This window comes from Spea bombifrons, chromosome 4 (genome assembly GCF_027358695.1).
Source record: "Spea bombifrons isolate aSpeBom1 chromosome 4, aSpeBom1.2.pri, whole genome shotgun sequence".
In the NCBI taxonomy this organism is placed as follows: domain Eukaryota; kingdom Metazoa; phylum Chordata; class Amphibia; order Anura; family Pelobatidae; genus Spea; species Spea bombifrons.
The window spans coordinates 72424274-72447284 of record NC_071090.1 but is presented as its reverse complement, the minus strand read 5'-3'; the positions used below and the strand labels follow the sequence as shown (position 1 = coordinate 72447284).

General features: G+C 39.3%; 2 protein-coding genes across 3 annotated transcripts in view; one reads left to right on the top strand and one right to left on the bottom strand.

Annotated features, from left to right (window-relative positions):
- SCAPER (S-phase cyclin A associated protein in the ER) overlaps positions 1-7717 on the top strand; it is a 115741-nt gene extending 108024 nt beyond the window's left edge. For both annotated transcript variants that reach the window (XM_053464558.1, XM_053464557.1), the window contains exons 30-31: positions 5964-6015; positions 7262-7717. In XM_053464558.1, the coding sequence (XP_053320533.1) occupies positions 5964-6015; positions 7262-7359 (150 nt within the window). In that variant the 3' untranslated portion in view covers positions 7360-7717. The remainder of the gene's footprint in view (positions 1-5963; positions 6016-7261) is intronic.
- Positions 7718-19809: 12092 nt separating this feature from the next.
- ISL2 (ISL LIM homeobox 2) overlaps positions 19810-23011 on the bottom strand; it is an 8144-nt gene continuing 4942 nt past the window's right edge. Inside the window, exons 3-6 of the mRNA XM_053464568.1 lie at positions 22542-22732; positions 21646-21926; positions 20795-20962; positions 19810-20400 (exon numbers count right to left, since the gene is read on the bottom strand). Of these exons, the coding sequence (XP_053320543.1) occupies positions 20284-20400; positions 20795-20962; positions 21646-21926; positions 22542-22732 (757 nt within the window). The 3' untranslated portion in view covers positions 19810-20283. The remainder of the gene's footprint in view (positions 20401-20794; positions 20963-21645; positions 21927-22541; positions 22733-23011) is intronic.

The window sequence follows — 23011 nt, the reverse complement described above, 5'->3', positions numbered from 1 at the left end:
CCAGAACATAGCTGTGTGTGTAATATTTATATAATATCAACACGTATTATTGGTACATCGTACATATATCATAAAATAGAAACTGCAATATGTAGTCATGTCCCCTTTTCTGTAATAGACAAAAAGCCGCACTAAATTTAATAGAGCATGCAGGTATTATAAAGAAGTACAGGAACACGGGGAGCAAAAACAAAAGTAGAATGATATGCGCGGTAATGTTTACCAAAGTTTATAGAAAGTGATACTGGGGTTCTGTCCCCATCCAGATTCCACAATATCAACGAGGCGCTGTATCTGTTTGAGCCCAGCCTTTGTACAGCAGTGATTACTGTGTTTATTTATACAAATCTGGCACGTGGAAATAAACTGACAACTTTGCCTTCTTTTAAATAACCTTTAGGGGAAAAATTAGTAATTAAATAACCCTGGGAAACGTAGAGCATATTTCGTGTTCAAATCTCGAACATATGCAAAAACCTTCATTGTTTATTTAACATAATACATCATTGTTTTACTAGTAAACAGGGACAATATTGACATAGCGTAGCGCAATTGTCACACACTTTCACACGTGTCAACAATAACTTCAAACCCATGAATATCTCAGGACAACGCCAGGAAAGGCTTCAGCCGTATGAACTCTAGGTGAATGGTACATCTGTCGGGCAGTTAGTACTAATCTTGAATTAAGATATTTGTAATGAATGCATTTGGTCATGTAAGGCAGTATAATGATGTAATTATTTCTAATAGAGCCCGTTTAGCACAATAAAATATATTTATGTGTGGCAGATGAAATCTAAGGGGTTTATTTATTTATACACAAAGCCAGAAACATGTAACAAATAAAACAAGAGAATGCTTTTTTTTCTACCATGAATTGGCTTACTTTTCCTATCAAAACAAAACTTCTGAAAAAAAAAATAATAAAAAAATGTATTCACATTTAAAGGGATTTTACAGAAATATTATTTTTATGCTTTTATCATATAGAAATTTTAAAAAAACAATGGTATGTAATGCGCAGAGTGAGTGGTTACTAATGCTATATTTGTACCTACTCCTGGTCCAAAGGGTTAAATAGTTCAGGAAAGCCCTACAAAGTAATTCACAGTGTGTGCCGGCTTTTGATGTGTTTGAATATGTTAGTTAGCCAGGAAAATAGTCAATAGCGACAGTTCCCAGACCTTTGCCACCTATTGGCTACCCCCGGGTTTGTGGCAACTGGGATTCCAGCTTCTGTTGTTAATGTGAATACCGTAAGTATTTGCTTAGTTATACATAGATGTTCCGTCTGCCTGGAATTATCCCATACCTACGGTTTGACATTGGGCCGGGATTTGTACAGACAAATATAACATTTACTTGAAATTTAAAGCAAAAAAAAAAAAAAATAAGATCACAATTTTGAGCACAGGACGGATATTATAAATATAATAATTTATGGCGCGCTGATATCTAATAATCACTATGTCGGTCATGTTATTCGAAGACGTTTAATAAATACATTCTCACAACAAAATAGGTATTTACTTTTTAATTCTCTAGATTACTGAAATGTTTTGATTTAATTATTGGTGATATAAATATTAAAATATAATTTTAACTATGAAAATTATTTCCATATGCATATTTTATTTGATCAGTCGATTAGTAGACAATATGAAAGTGCATGTTGTACTGTATTTAATTTAAAAACGATATGTTACTGCACTTTTTTAATTTCATTTTATTGACAGATAGAAGATATTGTACGTTATCCCTAGCTCCCTTGTGTTCACTCCTTATTCCACACTAATCAGTATCAGTGAACTTCAAAAACTGTCTGTTTTGCTACTTATTTTATGTCTTTGCTTTTTTGTATTTCTGCACCTGATTATTTATCTGTTATCATTCTATGATATTGCAGTGCCCTTCATAATATTATATCGTATGCAATATTATTTAACATATTATATGGCTATACAACTAATGATATTGCTTATAGCCTTCCTTGTGGCTTCGTGATCATGTATTACCTTGCTATACTAGATTTGGCAGTAAGGGCATTTGATTAAGGCAAATTTGGGTCTCTAATTCAGAATTCAACGCTTACATCTTTTAAAAGTCATATATAGTCTGTTGCCCATATATTCTTCCTCATGTTGACGTGCAGCTGATGAAGTTAAGAAAATGAACTTGTCTTCTGGTGTTTAACATATGATTAACTCCTTAGAACATAATTAACTTTTTTTTCAATCTCCCCTCCTTGCTTTGTGAGCTGTATCTTGCGAACCACAAAAGGTTACTAGAGGCCAAATATAATTAAATTTGAGACAGAACATTAAGTCTGTAATACGTGTGTGTTTTTTATCATTGAAAAATACAGTGATATATGAGTATGAAATGGCAAAGACTTCTAGGAATTGAAGTTACAGAGCATTAGTTATAAAGCAAGGCTGCCTATGTAGAGGTTGGCTATTCAACCTGGTACTATTAGTTTTCAGTACTAGACGGTGAGATATAATTAGCACTGTGACCTTTTGGGTATTAAAATATTTAAATAATCTTAAAATTCATTATGGAAAAAAAATCCCATTTTTCCCACTCAAAATGCAAACTTTCCAAACCATTAAAAATCCCCAAATCTATTTGTGTTCTACGTTTATTTTTTTTAACGTTTCTTTTTACAAATAAATGTTTATCAAGTTTATTTTTAGGGATTCACAGTAAGATTTTTGTTCAAACACAATCTGCTTCAAGTGTGTATGAGATTGTGTTTTTTTCCTCTTCTTTTGGGCTTTCTTTTTATATGAATAGGTTAGAATATTTTATAAATCATGTATGTAATATAATGGTTGTTTTACGTATCAATAATAATTGGACTCAAATTATATCGAGCATTGTTAGGGAGTTTCTCTTTTTTTTTCACGCTGGTATAGAAAGAACACATTTAATAACTATCCCTATAGAGACCGCAGATTTCTGTTGCTATTCTATTCCCCCTATGCTATACAGTAGTTATCGGCCGGCAATAAACCAAAAAAATCAGTGTGGAGACAGAAGGTCCGACCTGTATTATTCCCAGTGTCAGAAAGGTACTCTCTGGGCCCTAATCATACAGCCTGTAAACACAGTGTCACGTTTGCTTATTTTTCCATTGAGCGGAGGAAGCTGAAGCCCTGCAGCCTTGATCTGTGCTCTGCTCCACTTTGGCAGCTGTATACAGCTGGAAAAAACTACGAAAGGCTGAATACTCATTTCTCATCCGCACACGATTTCAGACTTCTTTGAGATGTAACAGTCTTTAGCTTTTCACAATAAGCTGATGAGAGATCTTTAGTGCAGTTCATTAAGAGATTTTGTCTTGTTTTTTTGTTTTTTTTAATGGAATAATTTATTTAAAAATGAGAGAAGCACAGAGGAATCACAACATTATTTAAAAACATAAACAAAAACTTCTGCATGCACCAAAATATATCGGCATATTATTTAGTCCAAACAAACAAACATATTTTTGTCTTTAATATTAAGTTATACATACACTGCAGAATTTAACACTTTTGTGACTAAATGGAGAATTAGAAACACAAGTCTTATTACTTTTGATTATCCAAGCCCTTCCCTGAAATAATTCCTCATATAAAGTTTTTTCAGGGAGCGCAAACTTGTCACTGATTTTCCTTCTTTTTTTCTGTGTTATTAAACATTCAGAAGAAAGAATAAAAAATACAATTCTGTTAAAGTTTATGGTTTATCTAAATGGATTAGCACTTTTAATGAAAGAATGTAGTCTGAGGAAAGTGAAGGGGTTAATTCATCATACCTCCTTAGTGACGATGTTATTTCAGCATTCCCATAGTAAATCTATTTAGGTGCCTGTCTGTTTCTGGTGAAATAGAGCATGCTACACCTTTAATGTTACAATATATGGGACCTATAATTTGGATGAATTATCCAATGCTAAACATTCTTTCGCTGGGCATAGACTGTAAGCAGAGCCGGCCTTAGGTGTTCCGGCGCCCTGTGCGAACTACTCCTCTGGCGCCCCCCCTCACTACCCCCCCTCTGCCCCTTCAAACTACCCCCCCTCTGCCCCTTCAAACTACCCCCCCCCTCTGCCCCTTCAAACTACCCCCCCCTCTGCCCCTTCAAACTACCCCCCCTCTGCCCCTTCAAACTACCCCCCCCTCTGCCCCTTCAAACTACCCCCCCCTCTGCCCCTTCAAACTACCCCCCCCCTCTGCCCCTTCAAACTACCCCCCCCTCTGCCCCTTCAAACTACCCCCTCCTCTGCCCCTTCAAACTACCCCCCCCTCTGCCCCTTCAAACTACCCCCCCCTCTGCCCCTTCAAACTACCCCCCCCTCTGCCCCTTCAAACTACCCCCCCCTCTGCCCCTTCAAACTACCCCCCCTATGCCCCTTCAAACCGCACAGGGCGCCACACTCCAGGGGGCGCCGCCGCCGGGTCCTCCCCCGCCGCCACGGGGTCCTCCGCCGCCGCCACGGGGTCCTCCGCCGCCGCGGGGTCCTCCTCCGCTGCCGCCGCCGCGGGGTCCTCCTCCTCCGCCGCCCCCTCTGCACCTAAATGAAAACGTTGTTTTTTTTGTTGTTGGTTTTTTTAACTTTATTTAACATCCTCCATGTTAAATAAAGTTAAAAAAACCAACAACAAAAAAAACAACGTTTTCATTTAGGTGCAGAGGGGGCGGCGGAGGAGGAGGACCCCGCGGCGGCGGCGGCGGCGGAGGACCCCGTGGCGGCGGAGGACCCCGCGGCGGCGGACCCGGCGGCGGCGCCCCCTGGAGTGTGGCGCCCTGTGCGGTCGCACAGGTCGCACACCCCAAAGGCCGGCCCTGACTGTAAGCAGGTTGATTAGTACCCATGCTGCGTTAGTGCATTATGTGTTGTCAGGCCAGGCTCTGTTACATAGGCAGATACATCTTGTGGTCTGCATCCTGCTAAAGACAAGGACATGGGTGTGAAGTGGCTGAAGACTGCAGGATTCATAGAACAAAAAGCCTCTAAAACAGTCTCAACAATTGTAGTGATCCATTATTACTAGGGGTTCAAACGTTGCATGCCTGTAGTTGGTGGTATAAAAGAAGGCCATTCATTGCAGAGTTGTTTTTTTATTTATTGTTTCTCAGTCATATAGACAAACTTAGTTACTGTCGGTGGTGATGAGCTGGTGTGTGTGCCAGGTTCTCTCCTGTGTTAGAGAGCGAGTGAATGCACTTTGCATGGCTGGCTGTGAAGGAATGAGCTCCTCTGCTCACATACACTGCCAGAGAGGGGCAACAGATATACTTAGTGCTGTGCAGTTTACTGTATAATAAAAATGGAAGTAAAATAAGTGTGGTTATATAAAAAGTGGTCTACAGACAATTGGAAAGGAACCACTGTCCAGTAGAGCTTACAATCTAAATAGAAACAGGCAGTGTGTAGACATACAAATACAGGAGGAGGAAAGTGCAATTTACAAGCGTTTATCTGAACCCAAGGTTTGTAAATTACTGGAGTGTTACCATTAAAAGGTATTCCTTTACTTTGCTTTTGAAGTTGTGGAGAGTTAAACTTGGTGAAGGTCCTGTGGTAAGGCTGTCCTTTTAGACAAGATGGAGGAGTAGCTGTTAAAGGAGCAGAGAGACATCAACTATGAATGGCGCGCCAATGGCGTGTTGGTATATGGCATAATATCAGAGAGGAAAGATAGAATGAGTGCTGAGGAGCTTTGAAGGTAAGAAGGTGTTAGAAAGAAAGTGTGTTTGCTTAATTCATTATTAAAAAATACAATCGGGAAATACATTAAGGATCTACAAAGCGGTTAAAAGTCTGGAGCCAACTGAATAAAAGCTCTCTGTACAATACTGGGTGGGGGGTTCAGGCGGCACCAAATTTACAGCAGACTGTGTTACCAGCATGGGTGGATTGTTGGCTGTTTGCTGCTTTACTAACCAGTATATTGTGTTTATTGTCGTAGGACTGTTTGCAAGGATCAAGCAATGCCGACAGTAAGACGTCTCAACACAAAGGTAATGTATCCAAGGTTGGATGATTACAGGCTCTCAGTCTAAAGAGTAGTCAGTCCCCCTGACCTTGAGACCATGGAAATGACCTGCTTTGTGAAGATGCCATTGACAGACTAAAGAACATAATGAGTTTGGTGCTAATTCATTGTGCATATTAAACGCTGAACAACTTCACAACAAAAGGCACAGCTTGTTCTTTTATTAGTAACAAAGACAAGTTTACCCAAGGGCTCTGTCTGCTTTTGGTAATAGTTACTTACCAAACAAGCTAGCATCCCAGGAGCAGGTTAAATTACTTTCCTATACACACACCCTGCAGGATACATTAGCGCTGAACACTTTATTAAAGGGGGGGATAGTGAACATGACTCTTGGGAGAGCTCATTATTGTCTCTGCTGGTGGTCCTTTGTTTATTAGACCTCACCACTGCGCAACATATAGCTCCCATGTAAAAACACTGATTCAGATAACTAAAGAAGTAGTACAACGAATTTTACTAGAAATGCTACAGAATGTGCAAAAACATTAACACTGTGTAGACATGGCACCTGCTGTGCCGGATTTAAAGGCACTTCAATTACTAATGAATGCCCAAACCCTTCCCAAATATAATTCTTCAATTGGGCAAAATTTAGCATCAATCATAATTTTTCGGGGAGTGTTTCATTTCCATGTGGCACAAAAGCAATCTTAAACGTTTGTGTGTTTGTAGGCGAGAAAACTTTGAGAGGAAAGAAAATGATGTATCTGATAAGATTGTCCTTAACCTGCCAGCAGCAATTAATATTTAGTGGAACCGCACCTTTAAGAAAAACTTAATTCAAAGCTTAAAGAAAGGAGCAGACGGCAACATTGCTTGTATGTGTGCCATGAACACAAACAGCCATTTAATCAAGAACACACATTGAGTAATAATAATGCTTGTCAGCATTAGAAGTCTTTTGGAATGCCTGATCAACTCCCTGTGACCTTGAATAAGAAGTCACTTGTCTGTTCCTTTTACTGAAACCCTCTGTTAGGTGATGCACAAAATAAACAAACCACCATTCTCATTTTAGCAGAGTTTGCCAACACTGGGATCAGGATCAAGAAATAAATCTCTGGCTGTTTGTGATGTGTTAGATGAATGAGTGGGCGCCAGTACCCCCCTTTCTTAGTTTACATATGCATTTGAAAGTCTTCCTTGGTATTCTTGTCCTTTTTAAGATTCACATTCACAGCAACATTTACTTTCTTTTCTGCTCCCAGAAAATTCTCAGCACTACCTGGAATTCTCCAGCCGTTTCCCACGTCAATACTGGGAGCTTGCCCAAAGATTCTTTCTGAAAAAGGATGAAGATAAATAAGAAATACAAGATTTTTTTTTTTAACTTTATTTTAAATATTTGAACGCCTGGGATTTCCATAACATGTACAGTATTGTGACAATTCTGTAATTATACCTAATCACTTTGTGTTCAATGCACACTTATTTATATGTTTATCATGTAGATACTGAGTGGTTTAAGATTTTACTGGCCTCTTTGACCTAACCATATAGGGAGGGCTCTTGGTTGTTTTTGTAATGGGAATGAGTTCAACGTGCAGAGTTTGGGTTAATGTTCCTTGATATTAAAGTAAATGCTTTGCAAATATAAATGTTGTGTGTGAGTGAACATTTCTGTCTTATATATCTTGCAATAAAATAAGTTATTCTCTTTCTGATGTGACTGGGTTGTTATAATTGTAGTGTCATGGCGGTGGCAGACTGCTCCATCTAATTGAAATACACAATATGTAGGGTTCTGTTAACAACGACATTGGGGGGGGAGCTTTTCTCTTGTCCCATGTGGCCTAACAGGGACACATCTCTATGCTAGACGCGGTCAATGACCTGGTGTTCGCTGAATCGCTACCGATCTGTGTACAGCAGAAAAAAGAAGAGAGCACTATACTATCAAGGACATAAGAGATATATTTGCTATCATTGTTCAGGAGCAAATCCCACTGTTTTACTGGTTGCATATAGCAGGGTTCTTCATGGTTTCTTCTCTGTACGTCATAAGTTACTGTAGGTCAGGAAACTCCAAGTTCACCATTATAAGATCAGTATATCGGAATAAAGAATACAGTGCTTCAGTATTACAGTATAGTATTAGTAAAGTATACTTGCACAGTGTGTATGTATATATAAAAGTTTGGGTTAGAGTTAGTTGCCCATACATTTGAAGTGTTCGATCCCCTTTGATGCTTAGCATTTTTTTTTAAAGATGACAGTACATTTATATTTTGGGTGTAGTTCTGACAAATCTCAGCAGTCAGCACCGATTTATATTTCATCGTTCACTAACAGCTTCTCTTCAAATTATGTGCATAATGTCAGGGAAGGAAAAGATGAAGATGGGAGGTGGAAAAAGAACTGGTGCGTCAAAAGGTTGTTTGCAAAGGTGTATTTGACAGATGTTGAGAGATTGTCAGAAGATTGTCATAGGTAAATGAGAATTACTGAGGTGGCCAAGATTTCAGGCGGGGTACAGCGTGTCCTACATCATCACCATCTCAGACTGTGTGGGGGACGTTACCCACTGCAAGAGGCTTAAAATCATGGCTACAGGCAGATGGTCTCAGTAAAGGTGAGAGATAACCTAGGTGGATAACTGCTATGATAATTATATTATTATATACATTATGCTTCTTACCCAGTTAAGCCCCTTCATCATGGAGTACACAACCAAAAATTGAGTTTGCATGTTTATAACCCATGTAAGTTGACTTTGTATTTTTCCCTCTGCAGCCATTCATTTGGAGCGGGATAAAGTGTAAATCTATTTTTTTTAAATTAAAATGGCATCAAATAACATAACTACTCCAAATAACTTGTTTCAACAGAGGTAATAAGGTATGATTAAAACCATGTTCCTTATTTTTCTTTTTAAAAGTATGCAACGTATGACTGTATGAGTTGACCAACAAAAGACTCTTAGCAAACCTTGATTTGAGTCTTAAATGTGTGGCTGTCTTCCAGAACATCACATATTTCTACTAATTTAAAATAATTGCATACAAAAGGCCTCCTTTGGTTTTGTGAAATGAGTGAACAGAAGGAAAATATCAATATTTGGTGTGAGGGCCTTATGCCTTCTAAACGGCTTCAATTTTCCTACATACACTTACACACTTGGCACGTAGGTTGTTCCAAACATCTTGGAGAACTAACCACAGTTCTGTGGATTTAGTTAGCTTCTTTCTCTTCATGTAATCCCACAGAGTAGATGATATGGAGATCAGGGCTCTGTGGGGGCCGTATCATCACTTGCAGTACTCCTTGTTCTTCTTTACACAAAATACTTTTGCTTTGTTTGGGGTCATTGTCATGCTGCAGACTAAAGTTGGGGGCCAATCAGATGCCTCCCTAATGGTCATGCATGATGGATAAGTATCTGCTTGTACTTCTCAGCCATGAGGAGACCAATAATTCTGACCAAATCCCCAACTTCATTTGCAGACATCCAGCCCCAAACTTGCAAAGAACCTCCAGCATGCTTCACTGTCCCCTGCAAACAATGTAGTTGTGCATAAATAGTGCAGTTATTTGGGTGCCTGCTTTAGTGAATAAGCCCCACATAACGATCACCTTAAAGACAACAGGTTTATTGAATGAACCTGGTAAGTCGGGAGGACTGGGCAAGTTGTATGTATTTTTCAATATCACCATATTGAACCCCAGAGCAGTCTATGTTGGTGATATAGAAGCCTTCATGTCAAGAGATTGCATTCTCTGGAAAAACACTAGAGTATAAAATGTTATTTCTCTGTTAAATATAGGCTTCTCTGTACTGTATACAAATAATGACCATAGCTTTGAAAGTTCAGTCACATGTCAACCAAGTTTTGTTTAAATTTGTGTTCTCCAAAAAATAAATGTCTTTTTCCATTGTGAGTTGGCTGCAATTAGTATTAGTGTAAAAAATTCAGAGGTGTCCGAGCATATCCTTGTTCCTGCTCCTCCTTCATCCAAGCTTCAGCTATTTACAGCTTTGGGAAACCTGCCAACGTGCCATAAATAATTAAGGTGGCATGTCATTAACCCCAAATAGAAGCAGGCTTGTATTTCAATTAAACATCTAATTGAAAAATCCAAGTCACTGTTTCAAATCCCACCACTATTCTGCATCCCAACCATTATGTCACCAGAAATAAAAGATGCCTTAGAAAAGCAAACGCGTGTCAAGTTTCTTGAAGCCAGTTTTACAGATTTTGTGTTTAATGATCATTCATTTCACCCATTTGATAACGGCAGTGTAATTCTTTACTTGAACCACAAACAAAGAGTCATTTTGTATTCATAGGTGTTACCATTTGGTTTCAATTGAATTCTGTGCTTCAGCTTTTCTTGATTAAGCTTTCTACATCGAGTTCGAAGGGCTCCATATATCTGTTGCAGAGATGTCCCATGGTTGTGGTATAAAACTGAGCCAAAGATTACCGGAAATAAAGAGCCGTGCTGCCTAGTGCCGGCTGTGGATACTTAAGGGCCTTAGACCAAAATATTTATTGGCACCGCACAAGTAATAAAAATAATAATTTTGCATGATAATTTATGATCACAAATTTGTTTAAAGGAAAATACAGTATATTTAGCAGAAATCTGTATTGTCTGTTCCCTTCATCCACAGTTCCTTTATCAGCATCACCCCAGCCTTCAGTAAGACACCAAGATCTAGGCTTGTAATTTCAGTGGTTAAAGAGGGGCAACTGCCCCAGGCGCTGTATGGCAAAGCCACCGTGCAGCAATTTCCCTGAGCCCCCTTAGTGTTTCAGAATCAGATATGACACTATTGCATGGAAGGACCTCCAACCATGCCCTAGGCCCCAGAAGACATCATAAGAAGGTCTAAACACTCTACACACCTGGATTATTGGGTATGAGAAACATAGCAACTATCCTAGTGCTTGAATAATGTTCTGATTATTAACATCAAGCCCCAATTGTCAGGCAGAGTATGACATCATACGCCAAAACATTTAATTTATAGCAAAGTTATACTAGGAAGCAATGAAACACTAGAGACATCCTGATAGACCAGCCAGCGTTGTGGTCTCCCTCCCTCAGGAGGTAACAGATATGAAAGTTGGGGAGGGGGTCTGGAGACGGGTGTATTTTCTAAACATGATCAAGCACAAGGCTTTCTGCCTCCTTTTATTACACCTTCTCTGTTTCTGGCTCTTGGTTTTACTACTGCATAAGCACTTTTGTAAATATGTTGAACTTTCAGGTTTACACACACGAGGACTCAAAACACATACATAGACACATATATACACATACATACATACATATTGATTTGTTCCATCTGAAACCTAACTACAGAAGCAGAATTTGACCCAGTTCCTTCCAGTCTCAAGTTGCCAATTGATTTAAGGCTCCTAAACGAGGAGGCTTTACAGCTTTCTAACATTCCTCAGGTCTCCTGACTCCAGGTGAGCATAAAAACGTCTCGCTTTCACAAGATCCTGAAAGGTCTGTGCGGTTTCTGTTTGTCTAGAGTGCTGGGCAGCGGACGCAGTATTATGGCTGGGTGGAATATTACCGAGAAAACTCCAGGTTTATCTGCAGATCTATTAAATGCACAAAAATGAATTCCTATTTAAACAGAATCCTTTTAAGCACTAAGAGGGGAATCTGCCACACGGAGCAAGCGGAGGAGAGGGCAGCCACCACACACACTGTCTGTTTATATTAAAGCTTACTTAGATCTAATCGAGCGCTACCACTGCACTCGATATTATCTGGTGGAGTGTGTTTTAGTGGCATGCCACAGTTTGAAAACTGACTTCATGTCTAATTCCAGTTGGCAGGAAAATTTTTAAAATTTTGTACCAGAACCATTTTTTATACATAACATTCATGTATTTATGCAAGTCAGAAAATTGTAATTCTCAGAATTCCGACCGTGATATTGAGTTAGAATCTTCAAGCTTATAAGTTTGTGAACAGGGTCCTCTTTACTCAATGTAATAGTTTGTCTTAGTCTGTCAATTCTAGTTTTGTCATATCCTTTGAGCAACCTTACTGTAAGAAGCACTGTGTTGATTGTTAATTAATTATTTAGGAATCAACACAGCATGCAGGCAGTATGTTTTTTCTTTTCTTTAGGTGATGGATCCACTTTAAGTGTAATAAGGTATAGAAGAATAAAAAGTGATACACTGGAGCATGCGTGATCTTTAGTTGATGGAGTTAGAAAATCTGTCTGATTTTCCTCCTCCTCCCCTGGCTGCCTCCGCTGAAGGCGTTAGCATGTAAGCGTCTTAGCTCAGAAGCTTAGGTGCTAGTGTGGGAATGCAGTTATTTGGGTGCAGGAAAGAGGGAAAAAATAGGAATAAAACCTTTTTTAGGCACATCTTTTTAATGATGGGCGTGTACTGACCACATCGGCCATGTTTTCCAGGACACACACAATTTTTACATTACAGCCCAGATAAAATGCTGCCCTGCAGTATGTGGGATATATACACTTATGGAAGGGAACCAATTAGTTATACATACTGCAGGGCAGCACTTTATATCTGCTGTATATCAGCAATATGTAAAAATGATATGTGTCCTGGAAAACACTAGGGTTTATAAAGCAGTCCTGGTGCAGAGCTGGTAATATCACCATAGTAACCGGTGGAATTATACATTCAGCAAAAGCATTACTTTGTTGCAGTAGTAAAATCACTTTATAAACTTGGCTCAGTTATTGCTTTTTTTTATACAAACTTTATTTTGGTTTCCCGTCTACTTTGCCACAGGAGAGGAGTCATTCCCTTGTAATAATTACATGAAATGATTGAGATTTGAATTCCACAACAATGCAAATAATATAAACCAGAAAGGTAACAAACGTTGGTGTGTTATACATTTAAGTTGTTATCCAGACTCTATTAGCAATCAGAAACTGCCGCACCTGCCTATGTGCCCTGCTGGGCGCCAGTATTGCTTTTAAAGCTTTTATTTGTTGCCCCACCAGGTAAATGAAAACAGATTCCGCTGTTGTTGATTGGCTCTCTCAGCGTTGGTTAAAATGAGGCATGGGCAAGCGAGATAAAGGACAGGTAATGCATTTATTTTATTGGATTTGCCAGCTTGTGCCACAAATATTAGCTTCCCTTATGTAAAATTGTCCCTTTGGCCTAAGTAGCTGTAGGTATGATAAGTATGGTTATGTATGCTAAAAGCTAAGAAAAGTTATAAAAGTTTTGGAAATATTTGATTCCCAAAAAGTAGACTTTTTAACTCATTGAAGCTGAGGTCCATGGTGGACGTATCATCCCAGTTTCCTGTCTCAAAGTCAACTCTTCTCCATCACCACCTCTGCCATTACAATGCAACCTGCCACCAAAAGAGAAGAAATCACTTAAGGAGGAATAAAATATGATTATGTGACAGATCCCCTTAAAAACATACATTCACAAGACCTATGGAGAGGCTTGTAACTTAAATGACAGGGTGAGCTTTATTCCAAGAGAAACAAGGTATTCTATGCAGACAAAATGTTGTATCACTGGATGTGATGCTGTGTTGTACATACGTAATTTTGGACTCTTTCCCTTTTATTGAATTAATGGTAAACATTTCTTTGGGCTTAGCGTTGCAAAATAAGATGGCAAATTATGTACTTTGATACATTGATAATGCTTATATTGTTTAATATGTGTTGAGGTTCATCAACAGACAATATTCAAGTTTCAATGTTCTATGTAGCATATTTATCAATTTCCCTTTAGCCATTTAAGAACATAGTTTTATTGCTGAATACAATGTAAATCCGGTTTCACATAGTTGGAACCAACAAATAGCTACTTGAAATGCTTGAAATGGGGCTTTGGTGTTGATGTTAGAGATATGAGTATATGGAACGCCAGGAGAAGACGCACCTTACTCTACTCTAGATCAGTAAAAATGAAAACGGAAAAGAAATAAAAATCCATAGCTGAACCAATATTTAAATTCCTGCCCTGATCTCAGAGACCTGGCTCATTTCAACAAGTTTGCTCATCTATTGAAGGAACCTTTTAAAGTTTCCACCATTCATTTTTAACTGAGCCTTACAAGCTTTTAAAGGGGAATGCATCAATTTTATTACTAGTATCAGATATACATCAGATATGAAAAGTACTGTGATAGGCTCCTTTTTAAAACATTAACAGGCAATGTATAATGTTTTTTAGACCGCTGCATATTAGTCATTTATGTGTTACAGTTTGACTATCTCCACCTCATCTACTAGACTACATATCATACTGCTTGTAGTAAACAATAGTTTCTGTCTCAAACATCCAGCCGGACATTTTCACTGGGGCCTGCCATTGATAAAATATAATAATGTATGGGAGCTGCAAACTCCTGGTTTAGTGAACAGACCCCTATAACAAATGGAAATCCATTGTACAAGGAGGACTTCATTTACATCACCATAAAGAATCAGCTCAGTATGGCCTTTGAGTAGGGAAAGTCATCCAAAATATTACATTACAGACAACAACGTCAGCATCCAGATCTGCAGATAAAGAAAGTCTATTGGAGCAAAATCAAGTTCTTATCAGTTCCAACCTACATTGCTCAAGCAGAATATTTTTAACATGTGACTTCCCTTTTTGGCTATACTACCAACAAATCTGTGCTATCTTCAGTATTATTAGACTTTTGAGCACTGGCTTCTTTCTTGATGTCCACCCACTTAGGTTTCAGTAGGCAAGTGTTTTCATTTTGCCTATGAATAATGAGAGCGCATTACCCATCTCTTTGTGTCATTGTAAATTTCACAGAGATACTTTGAGTGTAGCTTGTCAGGCTGCTGTGTATGGGTAGCATCTAGGTGGTATAATGCATCCTCCACTTGTTGGTAATGGGCTTCACTGTCCAAGAACATGTCATCATTGACTTGGAAAACATCCTCATCTAGCTCACTCTCTTTAAATGGTTTTTTGTTCTCTCGTGTTTGTTGAAGCCTGAAAATCATTGTATACCTAAGGGAAATAACTTACAGGTTATTCTGGCAACTATCCAAATATAACCAATTCTAATCAAATCCAGGAAAAGTCTATGTCTGAACAAAATGACACAAGAAATTATCGAACGCACAGCTTGCTCCCAGTTATCCTTCAGAGGACCCCAACATGCTTCCGATCCAAACCCTAGACCCCTTACGCTAAATGACTGCAGTGGCAGATATAACTTTGTCGTAGAAGCATACCTATACGTTACAGTGTGTTTAATTTTTTTAAATGTGTTATATACAGTGCTGTGCAAAAGTTTTAGGCAGGTGTGAAAAAATGCTATACGAAAGCAACTTTTGTATACAACAAAAAGAAAAGTAAGTAGAGAAAACTAAAGGGAAGTTTCTGTCTTGAATAACATTACATACACAGAAGGAAAGTGTTTAAGTGAGTGGAAAAAGTGGCATGCGGGAGAAAGAAAAAGACACAGGCCCAGACAGAAAAGCTTCCTTTAACTCAACATGTTCTTTACAGCCTCTCCCTATAGAGAGTGTAACATTCCAACAGCACAGGTGTTTAAATTTCATTTGGCAGTCAAAGGGTAGTTGTTGTGCATCAGAATATTAATCTGGCCCTAACTCTACCTCCATCAGTTCTCCTTATAACATCATCCTATAGCTATTCCTTCTCTTCTTTATGACTTGCCCTCGACAGAAGCACTAATGTTCCACATAAAAAAAGAAAAATGCTGCATATTGAAGAATGTTGAAATGTGTATTCTATACACTAAATTCTTAATCTATATCAATCAAATATTATAACCAGATATTCTAAATATTTTATAGTATTCCTTATAAATCTTGCATTTTTTTGTCTTAAACTTTCCCTACTGTTCCGTAATATACTGTAAAATAACCTGTCTCTATAGGTCATCTATTCTCGGAACATTGACCTGACAAACAATGTGTATGATCATGATTCACGCACATCTTTTCTGTGTCTCACTTTATGTCTGTACTTTAAGGTATAAAGCACGTGTTCAAATGAATTCATCTTCTGAACTTTGCCTTGGATGTTTGCTGCTTTCACAGTGTTTGCTTCAGGAATAATACATTAAAGCGGTATACATTGACATAATAATGCTCAAGTGTATGGAAAAGTCTCTATATCTTAGGAGCTATAGATACCTCAGTACTATCATGTTAAGGTCACAATAGCTTTGGAGCAGAAACTATGAGAACATAAACCAGAGCAGCATTTACCAACGTCAAGTGTGTATAGTTCTACAAGTGGAGTACACAACACAGCTTTTACCACCAGCCATACTTCTGTGATTCCTAAAACCCTGGCTAGTTGGAGTTAAGACATGTAGTCACTAACACTTTAATATCCAGGTGAGTTGAAGCTCACTACAGTTGGGCTTTTATATTGCATAGAGTCAGCGAGCTAAAAATGTTCAACAATCTTTTTATCTGACTAAATAAACTCCTAAATGTGTTTTCACACTTATGTTTACTAATGTTTCAAACAAATATAACATTGTTGCATTCCAATATGCATCTGTTTCTTGTATCAAAATAAATGTTTATGTTAAGTAATGAATATGTTACTATTAATATTGCAACTTACAACTAAGAGTCCAAGCACCATACGTGCACTATTAAAATATGCTCCCTAACATTTACCTGTTGAAATAGATTTAATAAAAGGTGCTGCTAGACTCATATATCTGAGCATTATATGTTTTTTTAGACATATTAAAGTATTTTGCTTCAATCACTTTAACAGAAATTAATAAAAAAAATAACCCATGCAACAACTCAAGAAAAAAACGTACCTTAATATGTTTTAACTTTTTGTAGCGAAAGAAAGATAAAACTTAAAAATAGATGTAAATGTTGATTTTCAAACCTTCAAAATCAGGATATTTGTGGTGGAATTACCTGTGTGGAAGCATGTTTATATATATATTTTTATATATATATAACTATGCAAATTACATGACAATAGTATAAGCCCTAATGCTTATATGGAATTGTACCTGGGTTATATATATATATATATGTTATATATATATATATATATATCCTTCTGTTGTTTCTGTAAGTCAGATTGCCATACTATATACTACTTGTTATGTCCTGTCTACCCATTGTACAGTGCTATGGAATATGATAGCCCTATATAAAACAATAAATAATAATATATGTGCCTATTTTATATTATTTCAACATGATAATGAAGGGTTAAGCCATGATTATATGCCCCGCGACACATGCAGACTTAAGTTGTACTGAGCAGTAAAGACTGTCAGGACACCAATAAATCCATGCTGCAGGAAGTACTATGTGTCTGAAGCTTGCAATCTAGCTCCTAGTTCCCCAGCATCTAACAATAAACTTGAGCTCAGACTCCCTCAGACTTCAGTGAGCAGCAAACAACCTTCTGAGCTCCTGGTGACCCTAGCAGCATTAATCACATGTAGTGATGGCAGCCCTAGGACCTCAAGCAAAGTGATGATGACCTGCCATGGGTTACAGGAGCAAAATATACATATTCATACCCCTCAAGGGTGCAAGGTTTGGGGATGGTAATCTGTCACTGTGCCTAGATCCTTGTGGCTGGATGTCCACATGACTCTATTATTTAATTGGGGACACAAAAAAATGCATAATGCAATATTTTTCATATACACCCCTAGTAGCACCATTATGATTGCCGGAAAATACAGAATTATCTAGAACATGAATAAATACTAAGACATACTTATTCAGAAAAAGAAGAGGTCTTCTCAATACCTTTTGAGGGCATGTTAATGGGCCGTGGGTGGCTTTTTAGGAAGGTTAAAGTACCACTATATTAAATGAACTTATATTGACTCCACCAGCAAAGGGAACTTTAGAAGAGGAACATGAGAGCCTGAGGACTGGGGCTTGAGTTTCCTCCACAGTCAGTATCTCTGCTTATTTCCTGAGATCTCGGTTAAAGGGAAGGCTACAAATGTCCCAGCAACTGACCTGGGCATTTTCTAACCTGAGGCCAAAACCCCTTCCCCCTTCCACAAAACACAGCTATTAACTGCTGGGAAAATAAACCAGGACACGCCAGACTGGTTTTTGGAGATGGGCTGGACCCCAGAGCCGGCCATACCGGGGACTTGGAGTGTATCATTTCCAGGTGATGCCAGAGAGAGATAACAGGCAGCCGGCTGTCTAGACAAGTAATAAGACCAAGCTCACTGTTCTGGGCAGACACAGGGCGATTCCCCATTCATGGCTAACATACAGGATCATGAACAATCCCAGGCTCTTTCACTATAGTATAGACTACTTTTTTGCAGATTTAGTGACATTTTTATTGCCTCTGCCTATCACAAGTAATAATTGAGCATCACGATTGAAAACATGCTATTTATAACTGTTCAATATTTCCATCTTTGCCTCTGTGTCAATGGACTTCATCACAGGTGACAAAGGGGGTCTCCATGTTGAGACCATCATCATCATTACCTGCATTTCCTAGATAGCACTGACTGGCTTTTATCAGACATGCTGAAATGATGGCTAATAACCATGGGAGTTCTGGTTCAGCTGAAGGTGTCCCTGATTTAACCATTTAAGTCCAATGCTATTAGTTTTCTTTTTCCCTTTCCTTCTGTTACCCCACAAACTCGTCACCGCCATTAAGTGTTCTGTCTGTTATTGCCTCCAGTCCCTGTATCCGAAGCGTCAAAAGGTTAACAGTTTTCTAAGGGTGACTTTTGGTTTAGGGCCATCACCCTAAAGCTAAAATACTTTGGGAGACCATTGGTCAATAGAGGGCCTTAGTAGCTATGGGCCACTCACATGTTGTTGGGGTGTGTTCCTGGGACAAAACCTTTAAATAAGTATTCACAGCTTATACCATACATAATCATAGGAGAATCCCATTACTTGCCCTGCACACTGAGACCGATCCTTTAACCCTGTACTGGCCAACTTCTTAATGCATACAATTTCAATCACTAAGCACGATGCATATTTTGGATCGTTTTCGCCTACACATTTATCTAATTTCAGGGATCCCATTGTTCATTGCTACAGAATATGTTGGATCTATGTAAATATAATGATAATAGTGCTCTCATTTCTGTCCTCCCTACTCCACATCCTCTAGCCTTGTCTACCCCAAAACTTTATTTCTCTCTCCTTTCTTTCATCATCCTCAGAATGTTTCCTGGTTCCCTTGTATATACAGACTGAAGGAGACTGCCAGCTGGATATTATTGTATGGAGGATAATATATATATATATATATATATATATATATATATATATATATATATATATATATTCACAATGTGCAGGAGATGCCGGCATGTGGGGTACTGGGGAGTGAGCTGCGTACAGATGACCTAGATAGTGCAGTATCCCGGGCTCGATTGAAAAATGCCGTCTCTGGTTACGGAGACTCTGGCACTACATGCTTTACTCAAATCAACACTAAATCAAGAAACTCAGATACCCCTCTCTCTCTATATATATCTCGTTTTTCAAAGTAACCTTAGCTCAAAAATGATCGGTTTAATTTTAACCCTTCATCTATCAGAATGGATTATATTGTCAGTTCCGTTAACATATAGTATTAAGGGTTAATATGACGTCGGTAAACTAAGCCATGTAATTGCCACCCATTCGTCTGCACTCAGCCTGATATCTAATAATCTATCTAATAATCTGTATATATATAACGACTTTATTAGAGCCAGCGGTTAAAATAACAAAGAAACCCAATTTCACCGAGGTTTTCAACAACGAATGTCAGATATTTAAGACAAGAAATCAGTCCTTTTGAGTATTTTTATTATTAAGATTTCATATTAATCCGTCGTAACTGCAGTTTTGACAATAAATATTAATAACTTACTTTTTTGTTCGATAATAAAGTCCTCGATCCACAAGATAAATTACCAGGGTCGTCAAACGTCTCAGCATTTGTTATATATTTCTATAAATATTTGATATCCCATTAGTTCAGGTAAGAAGCCAGTACATCCATGTTCTGCTATAGAACCAAACGTATGGCCAGCGATCATTCTCCTCCGAGATGAATTGTGGGTGGGAAAAAAAAGAACCACAGTTTTCCTGTTTCTTTCCAAATTCCCAGTATAAAGTAGGGATGTGCAAGGATCCAGACTGGAGTGGGGTGTGACCCCCCAGAGCTGTTATCAAGGGTCCAGCTAGGTGGGTGCTCAGGGGAACTGCTGTCTGTTTGGGGTACAGGGGTCTCATGCAGGCTCCATGCTGATCACTCTGCAGGTGAGGACCTCACGTTTCCACCGGGCTGGGGACCATGCTGTTGGGAGTGTCGGGGAGTTGGGAGGACAGGGAGGTCACATCACTGCCAGAGGAGTTCCCCAAGGAACCAGACTCGGAGAAGGATACCTGGAACAAGAAATGGAGTATGTCAGTGAGGGCAAAACAGCCTGATAGGGGGGCAAGTGAGACCAGCCTGAGCCAACAAACTGCAATAAAGGAAGGGTAAAAGGGAGCATACATTGTGATGGAAGAACAGGTTTGGGCATGGTAAGCAGACAAAGGAAACTGGTTACTACATGAGTTGGCAGGGTACGCAGAAAGAGGAGATAGACTAGGGTAATCTCTTAGGCAAAAGGTCATAGAGACCTCTGTGAAAGAAGAACTGTTCAGGGGTTTAAAAGAACATCAAGAGGAAAAAGGTGTATACCAGCCTCAACCTCATCCAGCCTTCCTGTTTTACACGCGTCTTCTCCTCACTACCCCTACCCATGAATGATCCCCAGGTGTGCTCCTTCCTCACCAGCTGCTGGAATGCGGGTTGTTCCAGGTCGCTCTGTAATGCAAAGTCACTGAGTGCCTTCCAAGGTGGCTGATATGTCTGCACCTCCACCGCATTGCCCTGCAGAGCGCTGTCATGCCGGATGGGACTCCCAGCCACCAGTGGTGTCCCTGTCAACCCCTGCAGGCTCTGTGAGGGTAGACACAGGTGATAACTGCCCCTCATATAACATTTACATGAATGCATACATGGATTAGCTAATCAATACGAATTCTAAACACACAGATAAACCACACATGTAGAGTCCTAACAGGGGCTTAACCCTCAGGCAATATTTGATCCCAGTAGGACCTTTACCTTGGAGTCAAACACAAACACTGCACTGACTACAAGTCCCATCATGCCCATCTAGTTCAATGTCACAATTAAAAGGAAAAACAGAGGGAAGACAGATGAGGCATTTCTAACCTGATGTATCTATATGTATCTATCTATCTACACACACGCACATATATATTTATATATTTTTAACTGTTAAGTACCCGGACTAGTGTCAAAAATGAAGTTGCAATATTTAGGCATAGAAGTACAGGGCACACGAACCTCATTTGGGTTATGTAGTGTCTGACATCATCAGAAAGCATGACCTCAGAACTCAGCCAAAGAACGCTGACCCTGTCTACTACGGTACATATGGAGATGACCATCCAATGCCACCTATAATTACATTACAGAGGCATGAGGTGAAGCTATGGGCCCATTGGACTATACGCAGCTGCCCCATTTGGCCTCCTGATAACCCAGCTTTGTGGGTCACAGCCTTATGGCTGAGGGTTATGGGCTGGGTACAGTCTGTTGCTGCTATAACTCACCGTCTTGTCATTAAGCTGTTGCTGCTGTTGGAGCTGCTTCATAAGGATAGATTTTTTCTTGTCTTTACAGCGCTTATTCTGAAACCAGACCCTGATTACCCTGGGACTTAAACCAGTCATCTCGACCAACTGCTCCTTCATTAGGGCGTCTGGCCGGGGATTGGCCGCATAACAGGTCCTCAAGGTGTGAAGCTGCTTCTCGTTAAGGACAGTCCGTACTCTGGTGGTCTTCTCGCTTTGTTTATGTATGTGAGACCTAAGGGATGACGATCTGCCAGAGTCTGCGGGGGAAGCAGAGTGTCACCTAAATGACTGGGGAGGGGGAAATCAAAGACCATGCAGTGAACAAGCAGAGAAAATAGACAGGGGCCAGGGAAGCAGTCATTAGGTAATAAAGTAAACCAGAAAATAAAATAACGTAAAAGCGACCAAAGAGAAAGGGAAAATAAGGAAACACATACAATAACTGATCTGCTAGTTCCAGGCTAGTACGGATTTTAGGTTATCACAGGTAGACGACTCCAAAGAGCTAAGCCAGCTACTGACTCTACTGTCATTGATCAGCCTTTATACAGCGCTGTTTTAGCGTTACGAGAGGACCACAGTGCCTACAGTCTACAGCATAGTATTAACAGACAGGATGCCTAATTAACTATAATCCCAAACCATGGACAGATTACATCGCTGCAATTACTAGAGGGGGTATTCGTTTTATGATATGATTTTGTCCCATTTTCCTAGACAGAGTGAAAACGTCGTTAAACGAGACCCTGCTAATCCGGAGTTTCTAGGGTAAACTATGCCCCCTCCCCATTTTTTAAGGCTCTCTTAGACCGAATATTTAGTAAGGACAAGCAGAGCAGCGCGTCATTCCTCACCATCTGCGGGCTTCATACCTGGAAGGCTGTGATCTGCCCCGCACAGCAAGTCCTGGTCTCTCAGACTGATCTCCTCTCCCGGCAGGAGCCGGCGACTGCACACCGAACACCGGAAACAATCCGTGTGATAGACACGTTCCCCGACCCTCATCACCAACTCCGAGCGAGGCAACGTACCCTGGCACCGGGGGCATCGCGCACTGAACAGCCTGCGGGTGACAGTAGCCAACGCATTAGCTAGATCAGGGTATATAGCGATCGTTACATTAATAATAATGAACACAAGAACATCAATAATAACAATCATTATAATAACAACAATAATAATAATTATAACAACAATACAACGGCAATAATAATAGCTATTATTGTTGTTATTGTTGTTAATAGTAGCAGTTGTATTATTATTATTATTATCCATGACAGGTATAGAGTATAGACTTGCTCTTATCACCCAGGGATTTATATTGTCCTTTCATTAGTCACAG